The 24,377-nt window shown below is 38.0% G+C and overlaps 1 protein-coding gene across 2 annotated transcripts in view; it reads right to left on the bottom strand.

Moving 5' to 3' along the window:
- Window positions 1-22,700, bottom strand: part of rasa1a (RAS p21 protein activator (GTPase activating protein) 1a) — a 29,472-nt gene extending 6,772 nt beyond the window's left edge. The window contains exons 1-13 of one of the 2 annotated variants that reach the window (XM_008418889.3): window positions 21,519-22,700; window positions 5,431-5,583; window positions 4,366-4,501; window positions 3,718-3,788; window positions 3,000-3,117; window positions 2,191-2,222; window positions 1,984-2,036; window positions 1,692-1,842; window positions 1,455-1,533; window positions 1,018-1,141; window positions 763-919; window positions 570-657; window positions 4-84 (exon numbers count right to left, since the gene is read on the bottom strand). In XM_008418889.3, coding sequence (XP_008417111.1) covers window positions 4-84; window positions 570-657; window positions 763-919; window positions 1,018-1,141; window positions 1,455-1,533; window positions 1,692-1,842; window positions 1,984-2,036; window positions 2,191-2,222; window positions 3,000-3,117; window positions 3,718-3,788; window positions 4,366-4,501; window positions 5,431-5,583; window positions 21,519-22,012 — 1,737 coding nt within the window. In that variant the 5' untranslated portion in view covers window positions 22,013-22,700. Of the gene's footprint in view, window positions 1-3; window positions 85-569; window positions 658-762; window positions 920-1,017; window positions 1,142-1,454; window positions 1,534-1,691; window positions 1,843-1,983; window positions 2,037-2,190; window positions 2,223-2,999; window positions 3,118-3,717; window positions 3,789-4,365; window positions 4,502-5,430; window positions 5,584-12,047; window positions 12,439-21,518 lie in introns of those variants that run through there. The other variant, XM_008418890.3, reaches the window with a different exon arrangement.
- Between the last annotated feature and the right edge of the window lie 1,677 nt (window positions 22,701-24,377).

Below are 24,377 nucleotides of genomic sequence, written 5' to 3' on the forward strand. Positions count from 1 at the left end.
TACCTGCCGGAGCCTTTTGTTTGAAGTCGGTACAGTGGTTTTTCTTAGGTTACTACAGAACGTCTGAAGGCATTTCATCCAATCCTGCAAAAACAGAGCGATGTTATACCAACCGAGAGACGCAAAATGACAAAACTGAAAGAAATGCCTGATAGATACATTAACAATTTGTGTATAAAATTATAAAAACAGTTTCTACTCATTGTGATCTGCATCCTGGAGAACTTTTTGGTAATCCAGCAGAAACAAACAGCAGTAAAGGTTGGGTCCATCCCAACTTTAAGGTTCAATTCTGGCATTTCTTTCTTTTAAGACAATGCGATCATATTACTAAAAGTATGTAACATAAAATAGTGCTAAATTAATGTATTTACTTCTCTAGAATCAAGACTTGCTAAGAGAGAGGGCTCAATTCGTTGCTAATAATTGAAGACCTGCATTTGAGGCATCTTGCAAACAGCCGAACGCTTTATGTTGAAGGAACCGAGACAGCAATTTTAGCAAACATGGCATCTGGACAACGGCAAGATTTTTACACTATTTGATGAAAAAGCTGAAGCTTTAATTACCTGCGCCTGCTCTGGGACCTCTCCTGCAAAGTAGAATATGTACTGTTCCTCACTAAAGTGCTGGACAACAATCTGGAAACAGTTTGGCCTGAAAACGTCAAACAGAAAACAAAGCTTTACATTATTTTTTTTTGCTTAGCATAAGGTAAAGTCATTATCTCACGTCTGTTTTCTGGAAAACTGCCATCAGCACCTGCCGAACAGACTGTCGTGCACACAATACACGGAGCACACACTTAGGTCTATCAGCCCTTTGGGTTTGGTAGCTCTCTTCTCGCTTTCAAAATAGATGAGCTGTGCGTCGTTGCCCTCCAGGATGAAGTAAAGGTTCTTCCACCTTTTTCCTTTTCCTAAAATCAGAGGGGAAAACTTAGAATCCTGCCTTATGCGACTGACAGAATTTGCGAATAATAGAAAAGTACTAGTGGAGCTGGACATAGACAGATACCTTTGCTGAAAAGGAGATAGCCTTTTTTGACTATGTTTTTGTAGAAAGCATCTTTTGTTCTCCGTCTGATAGTGTTATAAATTTCCCTCCCATCCGTTATGTCAGTTAGTACTTGCTCCTGGTGCTGCGTAAGAAGACAAATCCACCCAAATTACAAAATAACTACGAGAAACAAAATACTCTTCTTTCATTCACAAATCCATTAAATGTCACATCAGAGACAATTCTAAGGTCTACAGCTCCAACAGAAAAATGTTGCATGAATATTTCTTCATTAACTGTTTTCACAGCTTTGTTAAAATATGCAGACAAATTAAGATTTTTTTTTCCTTCTTTAACCAGAGTATGAGATGGCTGGAAATATTTGTGTCTTTACTTTACCAGGAGCTTTTCTCAACTGATCTTACTTTAATTACACAATCGCTTCTTGTGCTTACCTGTATGGAAACGGGTTCTTTCAGGTTGTAGCCCTCAACAATCTGTTCTTTCTTATAATGATCAATGATATCGTCAAGGCTGCAGCAGAAAAAAAAAAGAACAAACACTGAATGGAAGACAAATTGACTCAGTTCCAAAGGACAAGGCAAGCTGAAGCTCTGCATGACAAATGTTTAGTCAAAAGGCGTGATTAATGTGAGATGCATTCCAGCATGATGGCACGCTGGCAGGTGTACCTGTTGTAGTACCTCCCTCCCATCATGTACTGATTGTTTGGAGTCGGGGAGATCTTGAACCTTTGGATGTTTTCACTAGTGCGAAAAAAGAGGGAGTAGTCCCCGGGTGTGTTGTCTGATGGTCGGACCAGGAAGCTGCAAACCTGGCCAACTAAGACATCGCAAAGGGTGAGGGAGACAAATTTATAAAAACTACACTAGACATATTTCACTTATTCACATATTTGTGAAAAAGAGCAAACAACTACTGGAGTGACAGCTCTAACTCAACAGAAAGTAAAGAAAATGCTACCTGACATAAGAAGGTTGTAAGCCTCCGTCTTTGTGATCTTCCCATGATACCAACTAAAGGTGAACATTCAAAATGACAGGAAAAGGAGGAACTGAATTAATCACACGTCACCCGTATTAAAATATTCAGGAATTGTAAATCTGTTCTTCACTAAAGGTTAATAGTTAAAAAATGTTTATTTTTGTTTCCAGGGATCAAGCAGCTTACACTTTTCCCTCGTGTGGGTCCTCCTCCCGGCCCTGCAAAACAACACGCAAACACAAACTTATTGTTTTGAATCTGTCATGACACAAAAATAATTGTTGCAAAACAGATGCAACACATATTTATTTGTAGTAAAACTGTATCACAAATTTTACCATAAAAGTTACTGATACAAACCCTGTCACTAAACACGAGCTGGCTATCGAAATACGAATGCGAGATGATGTTCAGAAGTTAGCATTTAAGACTACTATCATATGAATTTAAAGCCTGGGTGGATATTAAAATATGTCATACATGGAATCGTTCTTGGTGTAAAAAATTTTTATGGCGTCACAACTAAAATGATAGTAAGTCGCTCCTTTATTTCTATGGCATTTCCAAAAGAAGGTTGCAGACAGAACGAGACTGATCAAACTTTTCTCCTGCTGCAGGGAGCATTCAGGGAGACTTCTCTAAACTACCCACACCTGTTGCTGCGCATTGCAACAGATGTGCATTGCACAGTAACAGGTGAGGGTAGCTGATATTACCTAATGACTAGCAGATAGTCATTAGCTTATATCAGCCTCTTATACTTATGTCACTTTGTAAAGCGCAAGATACCATGTGGAATAAGCACTTACAATTTCTTGCTACTTATGCCACATTTATCTGTCTACTTTTAAGTCTACATCAACAATGAATGTTATAAACGACTTTATTTTAGCTGTAGTAGCCAATAGATTCCATTCTGTTGTGGCCCTTTTGTGCAAACATCAGGAAATTGTTGTAATTGTGATTCAAGGTTGTCATCTTCGTGTTTTACTTACCACCTCCTCCACCAGATCCTCCACTATGAGCCCCTGCTCTTCTGTGCGAACATTGGCGACCCACATCCAGCCGTCCTCCAGGTCGTTGTGAACAATAAACATGTCTCCTTTCAGAAAGCTGTGGGCACACGTCAAAATATCATGACAAAACTCTCCTGCGTCACAGCAAAGAAAATATAATAAAAAGAAAAACGTTGATCACATTGGTGCATTTTGCAGCAAAAGCACGTTAAGTAGAATAAAACGGAATCCTTGTTTTGTGCAGACGATGGTGCTACAGTGCGGCCAGCAGGTGTCTCCTGCGGCTTAAAACGGAGGTAGATTTTGCATGTCGTCTGCATTGTAGAGCTTAAGGCTTGCAGGCATGCTGACTTTTCTGGCTGACTTTAGACAGATGTTTATCAGATTTAGGAAATGAGGGATACAGATGGGAGCATCAGTGAGTGCGCGCGTTGCAGCTTAACAACTGCTTTTCAATAAGTCAGATGATGTTCTCGGCAGGTCGCTGAAGCATTCCACAAAATCAGGCTGTTCTTTGTGAGCAAAACAGGCAGATGTTTTCCTTTTCTGCCTGGGATCTCTGTGCTCGTGTTGTGTGTGTGTGTGTGTTTGAATGTAATTCACAGTAATGAAAGTGCTTCCAAGAACAAATCCGAGTGGGACAAAAAAAAAGACAAAAAAGGACATTAAATTTTTGATTTGTCTAATAAGTGCTTACCTGATCTCATCGGTATCTGGCACTTTGGTGTATGGAAGTATGGCCCTGACTCTCCTCCTGTCTTCTACAGGCTGTGGAAGATAAGAGATAAAAATAAGAAGAACAAACTCTCAGCGTTGATCTTCCAAAATCATCAATCATCAATTTATTTAGTCAAAACTGATTTTACTAAATAAGTTACAACTTATTTAAGGCGATACAGCATGAAAATATGATTAGCATTAGCTTTGCCTCAAATGACCTGCCTGTCAGCAAAAGAAAAAAAACAAGGGAATAAGAGGATAATTTCTTATACAACGTGGAAAGAAGCAGAAGAAAAAAAAAAAATCACTATTCCTTTTTAGTCATCCTAAAAATATATTAATATATTTCCATCCACTTTTCCCCAACTTTAACACAATTCATATGAAAAATAACTTTTGATGAGATTCCAAGAGATTTGACGTCCCTCGTGCACAAAGTTATCTGGAGGTTTAAGTTTCACGAGCTTTTGTATATTAACAGATCCAAATTATCAAGGGAAATTTGACATTATTCCAGGATTCTCACAAAGTGCAGTAAGTGAGAAAGAACTCCTTTGATACAATAATCTATTAAAAAAAAAAAAAAAGACCAATTATATATTTAAAGCTATGAAGTCAGTCTCACCTCTGGAGGTGCCACTGGTGATAGGAGCTTCTCTCCTTTTAATAGGCAAGACACATAGCTGTAGTAACCAATCAGGTCTGATAGAGAACAGAACCGTCGACCACCAATGTAATAGTCCCCACACATGGCGATTATCCTGGAAAACAAAAGCAACATTAAGTGACAGCAGATCTTTAAACAGGTTCTTTCAGTTCTAATCAGTTCATCAATATCACTTTTTATTCATGTAGGACCCACTGAACAAACTTCCACCACAAACAGCATGGGGGGAGGAGGTGTGTGTGTAGAGGGGGGTGGAGAGGTGAGAGGAGTAGCTTGGTGAATGTGTGTTATAATGTGCCACATCAAAAGCATGATGTCATTCATGTTTTCTTCATAGATACCTACTTAGCAACCAAAGACTGTTTAGAGAGTAGCCCGCTTGTAGAATCATAGCATAAAAAGGACTTATTAAGAATAAAACAAGCCTTTTTAACAAATTTAACAAACTGTTTCAGTTTTTTTTTTTTACTTTACTTTTGCATGAGGTTAGATTTATATTTGGAGTTTTTTTTAACTTATACCTACTGGATATTGATTATGTTTTTATCTAGAAGTGTTAGCTTAAAGACAAAACTATTACAGATCAACTTAGGCAACCATAGTTGATCTGTAATACAGATCAACTGATACATCTCCAAAGTTAATTAAATAATATATTTTAAAACAAATGAATTAAAAAAATAAAATAAAATAATTTGGTGTGTTTATTTATTATTTAGCAAAAACAAAATTGTTTACTCCCACCAAATCACTGGACAAATCTTTTTTGCATTTACAGCCATTAAGCCCTTTTTAAGACTCAAGCCAACCAGCTAATACAGTGCCATATTTAGGCCAAATCAATCATGACAATTCCACAAAATAGCTTTAAAATTGAAAATCTTGTTGCAGAACAGAGACTCCTGAAAGTGTCTGTGTAATGTATGAAATATAAATACTTTGTGTTAATACTCCAAATTAGCACGCACTGCAGGTAATTAATTGGTCCAGTTAATAAAAACGTTTTAAAGCACTCTGACGTACCTGAAATGGTTGACCACATTGGTCATACTGAGGAAAGACAGGACAAATGAACCGGGCCGGCGGTCACTCTCCCTGATGAGGTAGCTGCCAGGGGTCCGGGCCTGGCGTAAACGCTCCTCTGCAATGGTTCGGTCTAGTTTGCCATGGTACCACCTGAAAACGACAAATAACAGAATGAATAAAGGAAGAAAACAAAAGACAACACTGAAAAATTACCATTTTTAAATGGAAGAATAAAGCACATGAAGCCCTTAAAATGTAAATGCAGGAACTATTCTTTGAGTTTTAACTACCTAATGTTAAAAGTTTAACATGTTTTTTTATTTATGTATTTTTTTTGACAACTTGCTCTTCTAAAAATAGGTCAAAAAAGTAATTAAAAAAAAAGTCTTGCAGTAAGATAGAATGAGATGCAGCAGCAGCAGCTCTTTTCACAAGAGACCTAAGTGGCTTCCACTTGGTTTAGGGAGCACAGGTCTGTGCTTGTAAAGAAAACATGATAAAATATGCTTTCAACCATTCGGCTGCTGATAGCGTGCTGACAAAGAAAGCACATCCAGCAGGAGAACTGGTGGGATTTTTATATCATTAAAATGAGAAACAGTGCAGTTGTACAGAACAAGAATAAACAGAAATAGCATCAACATGAAGGAAAATTTAAAAAAGTAAACAGGCTAGATTTATTGACAACTGTATTACACACACACACACACACATTACCTAGAAGTAGGCCAAGAACGACTCAAACAACCTCCAGTTGCAACAACCAAAATGATCAAATACAACATGAAAAACAAGACTCAGTTGTGATTGCTTCTGCTTCAAGCCAATCCATGTTGAGCCTGCGTAAGACATGCAGGGTTCAACACCGCATTGATGCGCCTTGACAGGAAGATGCTCAACTTTAACAAGCTGCTCAGTTTTTCTGCTCTATTTCCAGGTTCAATTCCTGCTGCTGATGTGAAGTAACCAATTAGACTTTTACAGTAATAATATAAGAACATATATAAATGTTAAAAACGCGACAAATCTGTCCTTTTTCCATTAGGTTTACAACTTAGTTTTGTAGTAAAAGGTTGGTACAAACACAGCTGATGTATGAGTACGAACTGTATTAGCCATGCAGGAGCAAATCAACCCAACACAATTTCTAAACCATCTCCACCAAATTAAAAAGTTGAAAATGCATTAGAAGTTAGTCGATGACAAGAAAAGCCGATCACCAAATCAAGACTGAATACTAGAAGGAAAAAAGAAAGCATGATTGAAATTAGCCATGGCGTGATAATAACAATAATCTTTTTTTATTAGCTATTTGCAAACCCCCAAAGCTATCTGTGCCATTTGGAGTGTTAATTTTGCCATCTGAACTGCCTCAAATTTTTACTGCCTACCAGTATTGGTCACTAAAAGATGAAGCAGTTGCTAGTATTGTTGTCTCGAAACTAGAATTTCCTCTTTAAGTAAAATAACATTGTTACACGTACTTAAGTTAGTTGTTTAAACTTTATATGTTACTGTGAAATCGTTAACAAAAACCATTTACCAGGTTTATGTTTCAAAGACTTATTAAAGGAAAGATTGTGATTTGTTGAACTCCCTTTCTGCTTGTGAAAAGTTTGTGTATTTTTTTTAGTTTATTTTGCTTTGTTGGACGGCAACTTTGGTGTTGACTTTCCCAGTGACTTTGCCCACTGCAAACACATCAGTGTCCAGTATTTGTGAATGTTGAAAACTGATGTGTGTAGAATGGTGCAGTGGTCCCGCTCTGTCTGTCTGTGCTCCCTGAAACCCCAACATCAAGCACACGTCAAAAAGACACCTCTATGACTTCCTATTACCCCACACTGACAGCACCGGCTATCGGCTGATCCGTTTTGAACCTGCTCCATTCAGAAGCCTCGACACTTCTGATAACACTTTCCAAGGCTGGCACACTTCAGTGCAACTCCTCTAATGTGGGTTAAAGGTGACTACTTGCATCATTTTAGGAACAGGTAATGCGGACATAAACATTTCTGGTATGCGCCAAGAAGAAAAAAAAAAATATATATATATATATATCATCAATCTTTTGACTACAAATATCACTGAAAGCCTCATCAGTTTACTTCTCTTCATAATTGATATTATGGTATCAGTGCAGGCATTCTGCTGAACATTTTATTTCCTATCCCTGCTTTGCCTTTGAAGGGCCACAGTGACTTAAAAAAAAAAGTGTGTAAAATTTTCTTGCAGACTTGTAGAATAAGAGTACTTTACATGATTTAATAATTGAGAGACGCAGCAGGAAGGTATAAACAAAGGTGTTAGCGTTTTTTTCTGCTTCGGAAAACAGACTCCATAATATATATAAATAGCCTTTTCCAGCTATTGGATGGAAGAAAAAAACTCTCAAAAGGCAAGATTTTATTGAAAACGTTGCATTTAGCCAACATATGATGTCACAGGCAGATGGAGCCTGAAAGTGTGGCACAAAATTAATTAGCCAACAGTTAAATGTTGTTTTTCTCCATGAAATACATATTGCTGACAACAGTATTGCTGTAATGATAAATTTGCAATCCATGGCATTGGGGGAAGCAACTTTCTACTTATTTAATGCCTGCAAGGAAATGGAAGCAAACATGCAAAGAAGCAGAACCAAGTATGACGCTCCAAGCCGAACAAGCGTTCATGCACAGTGAAAGCGACGGAAGATTTGCTGCGTCACTGGCAACCGTCTCAACCAGTGATGATCCTAGACGGCGGTAATAAGAGACACCCATCAACACACGTTCAGACACTGAACAGCACAGTCATGATGGGCTTGTAATAAACTTCCTGATACAATTTCACAGAACACCACAAAGATCTTCATGACCTGGAAAGTTAATTCGTAAACTAAACGGACTGTAAACCTCAACCATGAAGATTACAGTATGTGGGTTCTACCATCCGTTTCAGGAATGGGCCGTCATGTCAGCACATGTGTAGCAAGGAGAGCAGAAATATCTTGGCTCCGCCGAGAAAAGCCGAGCCAGCTTTTCAGAAAGCAATTCCCCGATGGTCAACAAAAGATGGGAATAAACTTCCATTTAAAAAGCTAGCAGAATTATTATTTTTTTTTATTTTCAGTCTTTTTAATGCCAGAATGAAAAATTCTGCTTTAATGCAACTATATCATTAACTACACAAGGTTCTTAGTCATAGATGTAGTGTTTGATTCCGTTTCTTGCCATTTAGCACACAACAGGAAGACAATTGAATATGTTATCTGTGTAAAGAATAAAATCATAATATGTGATTTTACAAATACCTCCTGACCAGCGAGCGCCCCTTCCCAACACACACAAATGACGAGATGGAAAAAATGCTAAAAACAAATCATCAGCTGATATGGTTAATGCTAATGTACAATGCATCCCTAATATTTACAACCATTTAGAAATTTGTGGAGGAGCTGAGAGCACCTTATTGTACTAAAATGTTACACAATAATAGAAGTTAGAAAACAAATTATTTTGTCAAAATGGCAGGTGTAACTGCAGAAATTGCTACGGTCTACTACTATGACAGCGTATATGACTAATACTTTTTTTGGCAATTTTTGATTTTTAGACCTTTGCCGAGGTAGATAAGATCAGAGGATAAGATGAGCTTCACAGTTAAGTATCAGCCAATCACTGAGATAAATCTGGTCGATTTATTGTTGCGCTCTACTGCTGAGTAATGGAACGGTGCAAGTAAAATTCCTTAAGTGTCACAGCTGAAGACGGTGAGCAGCCATAACTAATGGGCTTTGTTTCCAAAGTGCATTTGTAAAAGAGGAAGCTCTCAAAGGAGATCATACAGATTATGACCAACTGATTAGGACAGACATGAATATGATTAATGCAAATCGCTGAGCAACAAATTCAGTTCACTTGTTTAGCAAAACAAGTTAGTAATTAAAACAAAAGAGAGTGTGCCAATCTCTTGCCTAAACACGCTGCTTCCTAAACAGCAGTGTGTTTAGGAAGGGGCCAACAGTGGCTGCGTCACCACATGGGAGAGGGAGCCCAGCCAGAGGCTCTGCACCGTTTATTAACTTCGCAACTGAGGCTGCGTTCGAGTTCTCGTGTCATTCCAGTCCTGGTACCTGCATGTGGGTAATTACACACACACAGACCAGCTCGACAGTGTGTAAGCAGCTTCTCCGTCTAGGTAATTCACAAAGATGTGACTGTGCAACATCTGGAATACCACCAGGCAAGATCACATGTGTGCCATCATTTAATGCATGTTTTAGGGGAAAAATATGCTTCAATCCAAATGGATTTAGATCTTTAGAGGTTTACAGACTAATCACTCAATAACTAATCTGCAATTGGTAAATCAAAAACAACATGAAAACATTGCTAAAGTGCTGTGTTGTTTTTTTGTTGTTTTTTTTTTAACAGCTCTTAAATCTATATTTAAACTCTCACCAAAGTGCTGCACAGCTGAACTGAAGCATTCAAGTCTGCATAATATTAAACACATTTGTAATAGAGGAACAGTTGGGGAAACAGAGACGGCAGCTTTTTCTGAGCTCTGCAAGTTTTGACGCTCGCCTACCCTGCGTGTGCAAATGCAGCTGATTTCACATTTCCCTCTCAACCCCCGCAATGCATTTTGTTTAAAAGAGAAATGTCCAGAAAGTAAATGGAATGCATCTTTAATGCTTTTTTGCGGAGGAACTAGGATCATAAATTAATGAATTAGTCCTTGATAAAAAAAAATTGAGACGCTTCCATACTAAAGTTAGTTTAAAACATTATTTTAAGTGCCGCTTGAGCATATCCACTTTGCGTGCCGTTTTATTGTTATCACAGAGTAGGAATCTGGGGCTGGACTCTTGTCTTCAGGGGAAATTAGAGCAACAGAACAGAAAGATTGCTGTGATTCGCTTGAGGTAGACGTCGTCTCTGCCTCTGTCGGTCCGTCTGCCTGACTCATTAAACTATCATGTCGTCCTCCACTGTTGCTGTGGGCGCATCTGTACTTTGACATGTCAACAGACATGCTGTCTGCCCTTATCAAAATCAAACAACAAAAAATGAATTAAACCCAACTTTATTGTATATCATCATTCTCTGTATGTACAACTGATATTTTTATATATAGTCAATGTATTTTGATGGGAGTTTTTTTGTACGACACCAACAAATAATGGCACGTAACTTCCCTTGATATTTGACTATCTACAAAACAAAATCTCTAGCTGCAGTCAAGGCTCAACTAGAAATCACAACAATAGAGCCAACTTCTGCATCACAGTTACAGATATAACCAGTTTTTTACGGCCAGATATGTAGCATGGAAAAATTAGCGTGACCTTTCACCTGCCAATCTTGAAAAGCCATCAACAGGGATCCAACACCAAAAGGTTCATTGGTTGTTTCACAGGACTTCCAAGGTCCTACAACAAGCCTTAATTAATTTTTTTTAAAGGAACAATCTGTAGCAAACAGAAAAACAACTAAATAAAAAATTTTAAAGGTAAAAACATCTGTTCAATAAAGCAGAGCTCGGTCATTAGTCATGTAATCAGAAGCATGTGGAACCAGCAAATGAATAAGTCACAAATTCAGTCGTCTGAAGATATATTAATCGTCTCCAGTCAAACATCTGCAGCTAATCAATTTGACTAGCTGCATTGTTGCAAATGTCCAGCATTTGGAGCACTAATAAGTTAAATAAAAAATGTTTTTGTTTACATTAACAGGCTAAAAAGTACGTATTTGACACAACATTTGGGGTTGGATATGCTTGTGGTTTACTTCGCCACATTAAAGGTTTTAAATCAGGAAAAGATCATGTCCTACTGAAGTCAGTCACATTAACATTTAAACTTTGTGCACAAAGCAATTAAAAATTGATTCATAAACAAGATATTGTAACAAATGCATGAGATGAGAAAAATATACGATATGTGACGTCAATCCACACCGCGATGATGGTGTTACTTGGAATAAATGCTTACAGAGTTAATGCTGTTCTACTTTGGGTTTATTGCACTCACCAACCCCAGATAGTGAGCACAATGACATTTATATAATCAGATTTATTGCAATACACGCAATTCTTTGTCCTGTTAATAATGCTGTCACTGATACCGGGATGAATATTTACAACATATTTTAAAACCCTAAGGAGAAGCAACCGTAAGGTTTATCAATACGATACAGAAAAAAAAAGGTGGTTAAAACGTTTATCTACTAAAATAACTTCTAACCGCATGATTTGGATTTCTTCTTTTTCAGTTTGGAACAATCTATCCTCTTGGTGGTTCTATGAAGTGTTCAAAATGTCTTATTTTTTAAAATAAAATAAAAAGCACAACTATTGAGTTTAATTGAACAGATGCAATCCTGAATCCATATGTATTATTGACTCACACTTCTTAAAGTTTTATTTTTGGAGCAGTGTGGTGCTGAAGCTCTGCTGGGAGGGATTCAGAGCCAACAAACTGTTTAAATATGTTTTTATCATCACTACAATAATTACCTCAAAACATCCTGAGAACATTTTGAGTGCCCGTCTCTACTTGATCCCATAAATGAATGTTCGGGATTAAAAAAGAAAGTTTAAGGCTGAGTGGAAGCCTCACTTACGCCGAGTTCACCCTCTGCTGCATCTCCCTCCTGTGTCCCGTACTCTCACAAGGTGCATCCACTCCACCAATAGCGCTGCTGGCCTGGTAAAAAGTGCAAGCTCCAGTGTGGAAAGACGACCAAAAACATTTCTAAATCCAATAAAGGCATTGGGGCTTCCCCCAGTTGGAGCCCTGACACAGTCATCTCTCGAAGCCAGGTACTACGAGCAACATCCGTGGAGAATAATCAAACGGGAAGACAACAAAGACCAAAACTGGCTCACGTGGATTTACTTGATTAATCAGTCTGATCAACTAGTTTAGTAACGATACATCTTGATCTCATCATTTTAAAGGTTGGTTTAAGGAAAGACAGTGGTGCTGTAGCCTTCTGGTCTTTGCTCCACTTAATCCTGCAATGATTTCTCTTCCTCCGACTCGCTCCTCTTTCTCTCTCAAAAGCACACATCCTGAGCATGCTGCCTATTGGTTTCTCTACCACAGGGAGGCAAGGATAGGGAGTGGCATATGTTAACAGACAGATGTAAAAATACCCATTTAGGTGCAGCCTATGAAAATTTGAACACACCGACACACGAGCTTCGGCTACATTAACATTGACACACAAACTCACAAGTTTGTCCATCTGAAGTGTTTCAAAGTGGTTTTAGTCTTACTCCTTGGCAAATGAATGAAAGTCTTTTTGATGCAAACACTGTTTAGGTTTATGAACTCTCCAGCCAGCCTAAAATCCTCTAAACTGTAAGCTTCTGTTTATCTTGTCCATTCGTGTTTACAGAACAGATAAAACCAAGCAGGAGATGACTGATGCAGGAGAGAATTTACGATTTTTTTCGGCAATAGTACCGTTACACTTTTCAGATTGTTTTTGTCCTTAAATCATCAGAATTACATTGACCTACTGGTCTTTTATTCTGTAATGAGTCTACTGTCGGACGAGGAAATCTTAAGCCACATGATCACCAGGATTCAGTAAAGCACCCATGATGAACCATCATAGCTGTTTACTTTGTGCAAGCCAAGACGATGACAGGACAAGTGCCAGACGTCCGACTGATGAGTGCAAGAGCCATCTATGTGTCCGAAGCAGTGATCTGCGTCAGTGCTAGCCAACTAGCGAGACAGACGAGGATGGACGGTGGAAACCCAACATGTTAGGTTTCCTGCTGCTAGTCAGTTTGCCTGAAATGACACCATTAAATCAGAGATAATAAGCTTCACTGTGACAATCACACAGTTTTCCTTCCGACCTTTTAACTTCTAAAAGCACAACTGCTGGAAAAGTAAGCTTACGTTTCTAGTCGAGCAGTTATTAGGGCTGCAGCTAACGATCGTTTTAGTTATTGATTATTCTATTGGTTATTCTGAAAATCAGATGGAAAAACTTGGCAGTGGGCGACTGTTTCACGGTCACGATTAATCATTTCAGCCCTACTTGTCATGCAAACATTTACAACTAATCTGCCAGAATTTGAAAATGATGCAGATGGTTTATTAGTAGGAATGAATAGCTTTATTAAAACAGCAAATAGGTTGTTTGTAAAATACTTCATGTACATTTATTATTCAAATGGAGACAACACATTTTTCAATATGCCATTTTTAGTAAGATGTAAATGTTTTCCAAACTTGTTACCCTGTATTCATGCATGTTTTTTTTTTTTTGTTTTTTTTTAGATGAGAAAACCTTACTGGTTCAATGAAGCGATAAGAATTATTTTGGCCTCAACACTTCTACACTTTCAAGTTCGGTGCAGAAAGAAACAGCTTCCCTCATGAAGTGAGTCGGCAAATTTTCTTCATTGTGCTCTACTGACTCGGTGCTTTACTTTTTTCTGAAGTTGTTTTGCAAATCAATTTTTGTCCAACATTTGCTTTTCTTTTCTTCTAAAAAAACGAATTATTTCATCGTGTAATATCAAGCTTCAGTATTTGTGTGAACAGTATGAATAACAAGGCAATTGTGCAATCTCATAGCAGAACATTAGCAAAGGCTGCAACAACCCAATAGAGGTGGTTCCCACGCAGTAGTACAAAGTAAGTACTGTAGTCACTTAACATCTGAATTTTCCAGCAATATTCTACCATTACCATTAAGTCTTAACAACGGGATGACGTAGAAAAAAAGCATGGTGGTAGTGTGAATGTCAGATGAGGATATGATATTGTATAACAAAATAGCAATGCATTCAGACCACAGACTTTGCCTTGCCGGTGCAAAACCGATTTTACAGTTGGAAAACTTGGAGTGGTTTTTTTAGCCAGCAGGCCTGACAAACCAGCTCTAACAAGGTTTCTGCAGGTTTACCAATAAAGGAGTTTTAAAACCTTCTTTAAGACCAATATGAATAAAATGTGGAACCTACATCACAACAGAAACGTGCAAAGAGTGAATTTTAAGGCACCACATTCTCAAAAAAAAAAAAAAATTGTCACAAGTACTACTATGCATATACTCCCTGCACATGATGCCTACGTTTTACAAACATGGAGGAAAATTAAAGGAAACAGATTTTAAGTGGGATTAAAACACAGAAACAAAAAAATACAATGCATAAAATATAACAATGGTCTCTGCTGTTAGAATAAGACTTATTCTTGTGCCGTTTTCACGTTTGACGCAAACGCCTCCAAACAACAAAAAGGTCCGACTCTACAGAGGAAAATGACTCGTAAAGTCGTGGCAAGTTTTGTTTTCCTGAGGAAGATTCACTGAGAGCTTATTAAAACCATAAGGCATCAGAGCAGAACTGGAGAACTTCTTTACATTAAGTTAAATGCTGAAAAAGAAGAAAATATTGTTCAAACTGCAGCGCATACGTCATCCAAAAAGTTCAGGAGCCTGTGTGTTGATCACGCATTACGAAAATCAACAACGTTAAAAGCAACATGAGTTTTCACAGGATTAATGTATTAATTTTGACAGCCCTAATAAAAGCATAGATTTATATACGCACTTACATTACTTGGAAGTGTCAGCGTCCCCATCTAAGAAACTCAATTTTCTGCATTAGCTTTGAGATTGTGGGAAATGTCTCCATCAACACATAAACAGCTTAAAGAGCTTCCGAAGGTCTGTATAAGTAATTTTATAAACTATTTGCTGAGCTCACCAGCCAAATACTTGTGTAATGACTGAAAAAGGCTCACTAATATAGTCCTTTTGTTACACTTTTCCGAGAAGGAAAACACCTTTTTAAGAGGATATGATCTGAATAGTAACAATGTGCCGGCTTTACAGACTGTGTCTACTAGCCACACAAAGGTAAACAAGACAGTGTTGATATTAATTTAATACGGTTGCAGCAATATTCCTCATTCAACCAGCAAATCAGGTAAACTCCTTAACACAGCTGCTGGTTTTACAATCCCACCATCTAATCAGGGAACCCCTTCATGGCTTAAAATCTCCTCTAATCTTCGTGGAAACTCAAAATCAACCACTCATTTCCCAAAGAGTTGTTAGTTTAATCTGAGGCACAGGCCTGCGTGTTAGTAAAGGTGACAGGAACTCACGGTGTTGGGCTCAGGTTGCACACTCTATTCAAGAGTACGTAAATCTGTGTAGACTTGTGAATGAAAGTCACAGTGGCCATTTGTGTAGAATTTACAAAGAGAGATTTCAGAGATCTTCAGTGGTTTACAGACTGTGCTTTCTTTATTAACCACGCAGGTTAGGAGCTTATCTTTTCTCTTCTGACCTGCTCATATCTTGGCAGAATAATGAGACTGTGCTTTCTGAGCCAGCATGATTTATTGGACTGGTCGGGTTAGCTGAGAAATTTGTCAAAATGTTCACACTTCAGCTTTTTAGTCAATCTATTTAGATTTTTTCTGCTGTTACTGTAGTGCAATAAAGGTAATTTTAAGTATGCTCAGACGTCTTGCAGAGACAAAGTTGGTGTCATTCATCCAGCAAATCTTGGCTACATGTTTACAACAGTTTTAAATACTTCAGCCATGACGGAGGCCATGATGCAGGCTTGACAGGACAAGGTGCTGATGGAACGGAAGAAGCATGAGAGCGATATGGGTGAAACGTAAATAGATTAACTGACAAGATCCAAAATCTTGTTTCTTTCTTAAATCAAACCTTTTATTTAGATCACTGCTCAATATTCCCAAGTATAACTGATCATCATACAATTAGTACCACTGCTACCACAAATAAAAAGTAGTAAATGCTAAAGTTTTTTTTATTATTATTTAAAACTGTTTCCCAATTATCATATTTTCCTTACTATAAGTTGTACTTTTTTCATAGTTTCCTGCGACTTACAGTCGGGTGCAACTAATGTTCCCACCCCCTTTTTATACCGCATTTTTAAAATTGTAGTCCAAAAAATATGGGAGATTCTCATCGGGGAGGAGAAAAAATTTTGTTAAGACCAATCAGACTTAAGCTTGACTCTTTTTGCATGAATCATGTTTGATAAAACAAACTAGTTTAAAAAAAAATACTTCAAAATTATTTGTGAACTTTTAACATTTTGAGCAACTTAAAACACATAATATGCTAATTTCACTGATAATTGCTCACTCCTAATTTAGTGGAGTAAAGAATTTTTTTAATCAGAACATAAATAATTATTTTTTAGCTTAAAATATGTCCATAGAGTCCAATTTCAATCTGACTGGGGTACCAGAGCATATTTACTTTATACATTTAACTTATTGATCAGGACAGTCAGTCTTCATTGTCTGCTCAATTCAGAAGCACTACAGCTATCAAATAACTTGCAGGATAGTTGCTACACAGTTACTAGTTAAAGATCTGGAATTGGTAAAAATCCAAATTGTCAGGTCAGACCTCAAAGAAAATTTCTAACACCTGCAAAACCCTGATTAGTGTCTATCTGGTGTATAAAAAAAGCTTTACAGTAATAAGTTTTTCATACTCTCCAGGATGGCACTATCTTAGAGAAATGTCCCTGTGTTTTACTAGAGATCTAAAAATAAAGTGTTCTGGGTGAGTGGGCACAGTATGTCATGCAAGTAAAATCCAACTAAAAAGGAATCACAATGCACACTATAATCTAGAGATTGACTGTCGATTTAACCTTTACTTATATCGGATAAAAATATGACTCTGGGACATAGCGCCAAGGAGATATACATTTACAGGTCATAATATGCCAGATATAGAAAACGTGAAGTCTCCAGATGGCTATTTTTAAAACAAAGCAGTGCAACGAGGGTGACCATTCAGCAGAGACGTCACAAGTTCCTATTTTGCTATTCGTCTCCCAGCTATTATTTTTTTTCAAATGCCAAAGACAAAACATGCCAGGCAAGTACTCAGCTGTAAGTTAACACATTCCAAATGTACAGTAAATGTAGGGTTGATAAGCGAGTTACCTTCATGGTATTGAAATGGAGGAGGGTTGTTGTAACCATAGCTTTGACAAACTATTATACTGTCAGTGTCAAATAATTATTTACATTTCTCTTCTGCTTGCTAATTATAGCTCTCACAAAGCAGTCACCTGTTTTGGTGGCAGCTGGCGCTACAATTAGAGCTGTTAATGTTATGGTACCGACCAGTAGCTGAGCATTGGAGGGTGCACTAAAAATGACAAAATACAAGTTTTTTTGACACGTTGTACTTTCACCAACAGGATTTGTGAAAGAGTTACAGATTTGAATTTTAAAAAATCTACTGCTTCAACGTTTTCTCAATGAAAACGTTGAGAATGGAGATAAAACAATAAGCATCTGATCAGAAAACGGTTTAAAAAATTAAAAAATATTGCTTATGTTTACTTTATATGTGACCGACAGAAGAGGAAAGGGTAGAACTGGCCAAAGGGTTGGGTTTTAGATCAAGGAAAAGAAAAGTGAATTTACTCCACATTAAAAGCTGCCATAGCTTTCCACAGCAAAACAACTTCATACAAACACCCTGATGTATTTAACAATGCCTACAACATAAAATACTGGCTTTGAGCCAGTGTCTTTATGCACTGATTTGAAACAGGCTCGGAGAGGAAATTGCTGTCTCTTTTTAACAATGCTGACACTTATAAAAGGACATACTGTTGTGCCAAATGCGGTGTTTCAGGTTTTTCTTCACCTCCGTTACACACCTAATGCAGACTTCAGAAGCTTCTGACAATAAGAAGAGAAAACAAGCAAACCCGTAACCAGCTGCTAAAAAGCTCCTGACCAATTCCTGGAAAAAAAATTTGAAAGATCGAGGTGAATAACTGTATAATTACCTTATATTACTAAAATAAAATCTTCTAAAAAGGATTTCTAATGAATATTTAATGAATGACTGAGTTGATCCTTTGTGGTGGACTGACGCATGTCCATAAAAACATGACAGAACAAAAGGAATGGGCAGCTTTAAATGTAGGGACCTTCCTGAAAACTGCCGGTATAGCACATGTAAATCCAATCAATTCATTAATGGATTACACAGTAGAGCACTGAGTTACTGAAATATTGGATAGCTGCAGGCCTAAACAAAAACACTTGGCTTTAAGCAAACACACACAGAGGCTCAGGATGTGAAGGTGTGGCAGGCAGGTATGTTACAGTACAATAACAAAGGCCAGTTGTTGTCCCTGGACGCTTTGTAAATTACAACCTGATGACCGTAGCTTTTAAACCGTTTAGTCATAATTTACATTTCTCCTCTGCTGACATCATGCTGTAGGTGTCACCATGTACGGAGCTGGACTCGGAGAATTGTTCAAGCGAGAACTGGTTGCAAACAAAAAACTGTAGCCTAGATATTATTTAGCGGAGTAGTAGACGTACCTCTGCAGAAAAGATTTATTTGTTCCGTCCACTTCCACAAAAATCACAGTTTGACACCATCCTACAGATCAGTCATCGGACTGCCCAACTCTAATCAGTTTATGATTTCATAGCTCAAGCTGATGTGGACTGATGTTTTTTGTTTGTTTGATTTTCTGCTCCGGGTTTCTCTCACCAGTGGGAAATCAACAGCATCAGATACTGATACAAGTAAATCAGACTGTTTTGATGTCCATCATTTTGACTGGCTGGGTAAAAAAAATAAATAAATAAATCTTATAATAATCAATTTTTAGCCATAATTTTTTTAAATGATACGACATATTCAATTGTATCCGATTTTAATTCCGTTTGTTTTATATCCAGCGAGCCAAACATCACACGTCAAGAAGATGAATACTTATTCGCTGCCCTGAAGAAGTTTTGAAATCAGGAAACATTTCTGCAACTGAAGCGATCAGAAGTCGGCGAGACTCTAAATGGTACGTGATCCCGAAAACACTCAGCGGAAGGAGAAGCCTGCAGCAGACACACTCCAACGCCTCCCATAACTCTTTAAAACACCGTTTCCAGACAGCAAGACGCGTCGAGACCAGATCAGGAATGATGCTTTGTTAATTCTCCTTGTATTGATTGGTTTAGTTGCCGCCGTGATGTACTCTGTGCATAAAGTTGAAAATGTTTACGAATCTGCACCAATAGGTTAGGGCTGTGTAATAATATCAATTTTGCAATATATATATATCGATATTTTCTTTCCTAGAAAAAAAATCGATATTCATCCGCAAGTATCGTAACATCCAACTGTCACCTTGCTCACTCACTGTTTGCTTTGCCGGGAGAGTGATTAGGTCATCAGGCTTAGAGTGATTCCTTCAGATGTTAAATGTCAAGGTTAAAAAGGTATCAAACTATTCAGAGCAAGGTACTTGATGCACTTTATTTACTTTACAAATGCATGTAAGCTACAGTTTGTACTGTTTCAATTAAAAGAAACATGTTTTCTCACCACTTCTTTGATCCATTTTGTCCAGCTGTCGACTTCACGTCTGTGTCCATGTCCAACCAGAGCCAGGTATTGTGTAGTTGGTGCTTTTAATCAGTTTTCATTTAAATTAATTCAATCCAACTCTAACAGTCACAAAATGTCACCAAAATCACTCCGTCCCTCTAAAATCTTTCAGAAAATCACAAAAGTGTATTGAAGTGTATCATTTGCTGAATATTGCAATATGTATCGTATCATGAGCAGAATATCGTGTATCGTATCATGAAATTATTGTATCACTACAGCCCTACAAGAGGTGGTGTGTGTGTGATCTGTCAAAATGACGGATGGCCATCAGATTTTTCCTTCACCATTTAAGAAACCCGCCAAAAGTGGAGATTATTCATTTAATGCAGCCACTGGTGTAAATGTGTTTATCAGCTTTTCAAAAATAAAGTTTTCTTGCACAGTGTGTCCCCTGTGAAAAGATTCATAACATTTGCATTCACGTACATGTTGTACTTGTGAATGAACTAGCCTGAAATGGTTCTGTCAAAAAAACTCATGGTAAAGTTATGAGGTAAAAAGCTCATACAGTTAACATTAATTCAGATGTTTAGACTATTTTATCCTGAAACACCTGGTTATTTAGCCTAATTAAACCATGCAGATTTTGTTTTTTTAACACCGTCTGTAAATAGAATCGTTAGGAATCGGAATCGAAACAAGGAATCTGAACCGTTCAAATTCAAACGACGTCGACCCTTCATAAAACACATGGCTGATCATTTTGACAGTAATATAGTAATATAATGCGTTAGCCTCATTTGAATTGGAGGTTTAAAAACAAGGAGTGTTCGGTCGCGTGTAGAAAATGTCCGTGTTGGCAAGTGTCCTGAACAAATGCAGCATTGTTTTAAACCTGCATGCATGCAAAATGTTAGTGTTTCAAAGCACATGAATCTGAAAAAGTATGAATAGGAACTCCAAACTTTCACTCAGGTCTGTCTGATGTCTGAGAACATTACAGTTCCACTGTGAACTAGAGAGACCAAAAACAAGGTATATTTAACAAAACCCTTGATGTCAAACGTATGAAACAGTGATAGACTATGTAGCTCACGCCATAAACATGCTCATCATTGTGTTTTTTTTTTTTATCTCTGAGGTCTTTTCATACTCAACCATCTTGGAAAAAGAGTGGTTTGCCATGGGACATTTCATAGACACTCTCCATTAAGTCATACCCATCAGTATTTAGAACAAAAATGAAATTAAGTGTAAAACTTAGCTACCTGTATCATTCAAAGAAGCACTTCACCAGGAAGTCAGGATATATTTATAGACATAGACTTTCAGCTGCACTATTAAAATTAAGTTCCGGCTGCCAGAACCTCTTCTGAAATGTAATTTTCAACCAGAGGGATAAAAACATTCCAAACATGCAAATGATACGCAGCACTCCAGGAAACTGTGAATCGAGGATCCCAGATACTACCGGATCCTGAATATCAACTTCCACATTAGCCGAAGCAACGTTTAGAGACTTTTAAAACAGTTGCAACTGAATTATTAGTAGACTTAGACAAGTATGTAACATTAGATAGGAAGTCGGCACCAAATAAAAGAAAAAAAACTTTTTGCTTGCTGTTGGTGAAATTACAATTGCTCGGTGTCAAAGAACAGCGCGTCGTTTTGAACTGGTGTCATACTTACTGGTTCGTGGGAGGTGCAGAGAGAGGAAACACCAAATCTTCCTCATCCCCCCAATCCGGCAGGTCGCTTTCATCCATGGGGGGCGCAGGTGGCAGAGGTGGGAAGCTCGAAGAGCCATCTGGGCCTGTAGATGTGGGTGAACTCCGACTGGTTGGACTCTCCGAGGTGGGAGAGTTGCACATGCCGCCCCTTGTCCCTGAGTTGGTTCCTTGGAAAACTGCCTGTCCACCACTCCCAGCTGCGGAGAGCACTGATCCCGTTATATCCCCACCAGGCACCGGATAGATACTTGTGTCGGGAAGCGAGTCCGGAGAAGTGTTTGAATGTTGGCGGGTGGTTTGGGTCTGTTCTTGTCCCAGATCGGTGACTCGCACTCTGTTCGGCTTAGGATAGTAGGGAAAAGGGGCCGTCTCCGGGCCTCCTCCTCCGCTTGCCACCCCTGTCCCTGTCGTGACCGAACCCGCATCCTCACTGCTGACCTCTGTAGCCATCATGTTAGAAAAGTACGCAGAGGGGGAAAAGTCCAGAAGGGAACCTGCCCTTCCCCTCTGTCGTCAGAATAATCCTTCAGTGTTTGGGCTTCGTGGAAACAACACGAAAAGTTTCTGAAAAAACACGTTTAGCTAGCAAGCTAACGTTAGCCAACAGCTAACTTAGCTCCCTTAGCTTTACAGCCCCTTCGCTCGCTAACGCTAGCAGCGTCGAGACACTTGATGAGTTCTTGCTGACTAGGTCTTCATTGTTTCCTGAGTTTAAAGTTCACACAGAAACGGTACTTGGAAATAAACCACGCACAATATGCTCAGAAAAATACCTGTTTTCCGATTTGTTTTCTGTTTTTAATTCGGACCTCACCCTTAGACCAGGCAGACCACTTCTCGAGGAGTGTTTTATTGTCACTGTTGTGTGTAATCCCCGTCTTTTTTCCAGTGTTGTTGCTTTCTTTCGTTCTTAGTTCGGTGCCTTAAAATAAAAACCGAAAACGGCCAATCCTTGTCGCCTAATTCTTTGAATCATATGTCGTTTAAGACTTGAAAAATGAATTCTGTTGTGCAAAAGTTATGCTTTCTTGATCATTCCCGCTAAGTACGCTGTTATTTCTGGGTTTCAGGGCTGGTGGCTTGTTGCCCGCTGCTGCTCTGCTGCTTTTTCTCTCCCCTCCCTCTGCCTCTCTTCTTCAATCGCAAAGCAGACACAGCTAAGTGAACGCCGAGCGTAGAAACTTTAATCCATTTCATCTTCAATCGGTGTAGCTCGTCAAATACCTCACCCTTATGGTATGATCTTAAACTATGTGTTGAAAGATATCGCCCTAACAAACTGGCGTCCTGGCATGCAAAAATTATTTTTGATAGATATTTTTGACCCTGCGCTTCAGGCACGTGCAGAGGGGAGGCCTGGGGGTGCTTGGGCACCTGCCCTTTTTGCTCCTTGCTCCAAAGTGCCCTTTTGGTCAATTTTTATTTTATTTATTTATTTTTTTGTATTATTATTTTCTAAGCCCTCTTCTGACACATAATGTGTACTAAAATTATTTTTATTATTTTTTGTACAACATAAGCCTAAGCCATAGGTCTCCTTGTTACCTTTGACCTTTTGCCCATGACGCATGAAGCAGTTGCCTCTTGCGCAGTGCGATAAGGCGGCTAACTGGAGCTAAACGTAGCGAACGTTCCAGATTACAGAACAGTTTTTGGTGAATAAAAAAAAACGTTTTTGGTGAATAAAGTGGAGTAGACTTGCTACTTGTCAGATGACAGAAAACATTGAACGTATGGTTTCTGCTTCAGCTCGGAGTCGCGGTTTAAGCAGAGAGGTAATGAAATACAACAGACACTGACAGGCCTCTGCGTCTGCCTTTCTCTGAAGAACTACTGAGTGGGAGGAGACAGCCAGGTGAGGAGAAATTGTTCTTATCTACCGATTCAGTATTTTTATCATACAGACATTAGGCTGTTGTTGGTGTGCTATTAGCTAGCTGCTAGCTAACGACTTTGTTAGCAAAGCAAGATAACTAAAGAGCTTCTTCCCTGTATCTTTAATGATATCAGTCATTCTTCAGCGATGTGCCCTGGGCGCATCGCCCGTCCAAAATCGATCATCTCCATAATGGATATATGTCCGATCTTCTCATTTCCTTTGCTGCATAATGTACATTTCATTTATTCTGGCGTTACTTAAATGTATCTTGAAGGAGAATGACACTTAAATAATAGTCTAACAAGAATATTCATTTAGAATTAAAATTACTCACCCTGAATATATGAATAATGATAGATATAATGAATGTAATAAAAGTGACATTAATAAAGGGGGAAAAACTTTAAGTTTAGGGTCTGGTTCGCAGAGTATGAAGTTAAATTTGTTTTCCCAATTATTCAATGGAGAGAAAAAAACTAACCTCAGTTAAGTAAAATAAAATTGTAATCAAAACTTTTGGAATTGTAATGATTTCTTTTTTTAAAAAACAAATCGTTTTGTTTAAAAAAAACTTTTTTAAATTAAATAAATTTTTGTCTTGTGAACTTAAGAAGTTATTTGCCAAACATAAACCTTTATTTTCGCACATCAGAAATCTTTTGTTGCGATTTTAGGCCCTGCTCAAGACGTCATAAGAGAATCACAAGCAAAACTTTGACTCCAACAAAAACTTAGAATATTAAGAAAAGATTTCTGACATGCAAAATAAGTTTGTTTAGCAAAAAAAATGCACTTCATGAGACGAATGTGATTTAAATGTTTAAAAAAGTTTTTTTAAGCAAAACTCAGTAGGCTTTTCTCATGGTGACATGCATTAACAATTAAATTTTTGCTTTTGTTTTTTTCTTTTTTCTGCAGTTCCATTCCGTTTGATGCAGC

The sequence above is a fragment of the Poecilia reticulata genome, chromosome 9 (genome assembly GCF_904066995.2).
Source record: "Poecilia reticulata chromosome 9, P_reticulata-male-v2, whole genome shotgun sequence".
NCBI lineage: Eukaryota > Metazoa > Chordata > Actinopteri > Cyprinodontiformes > Poeciliidae > Poecilia > Poecilia reticulata.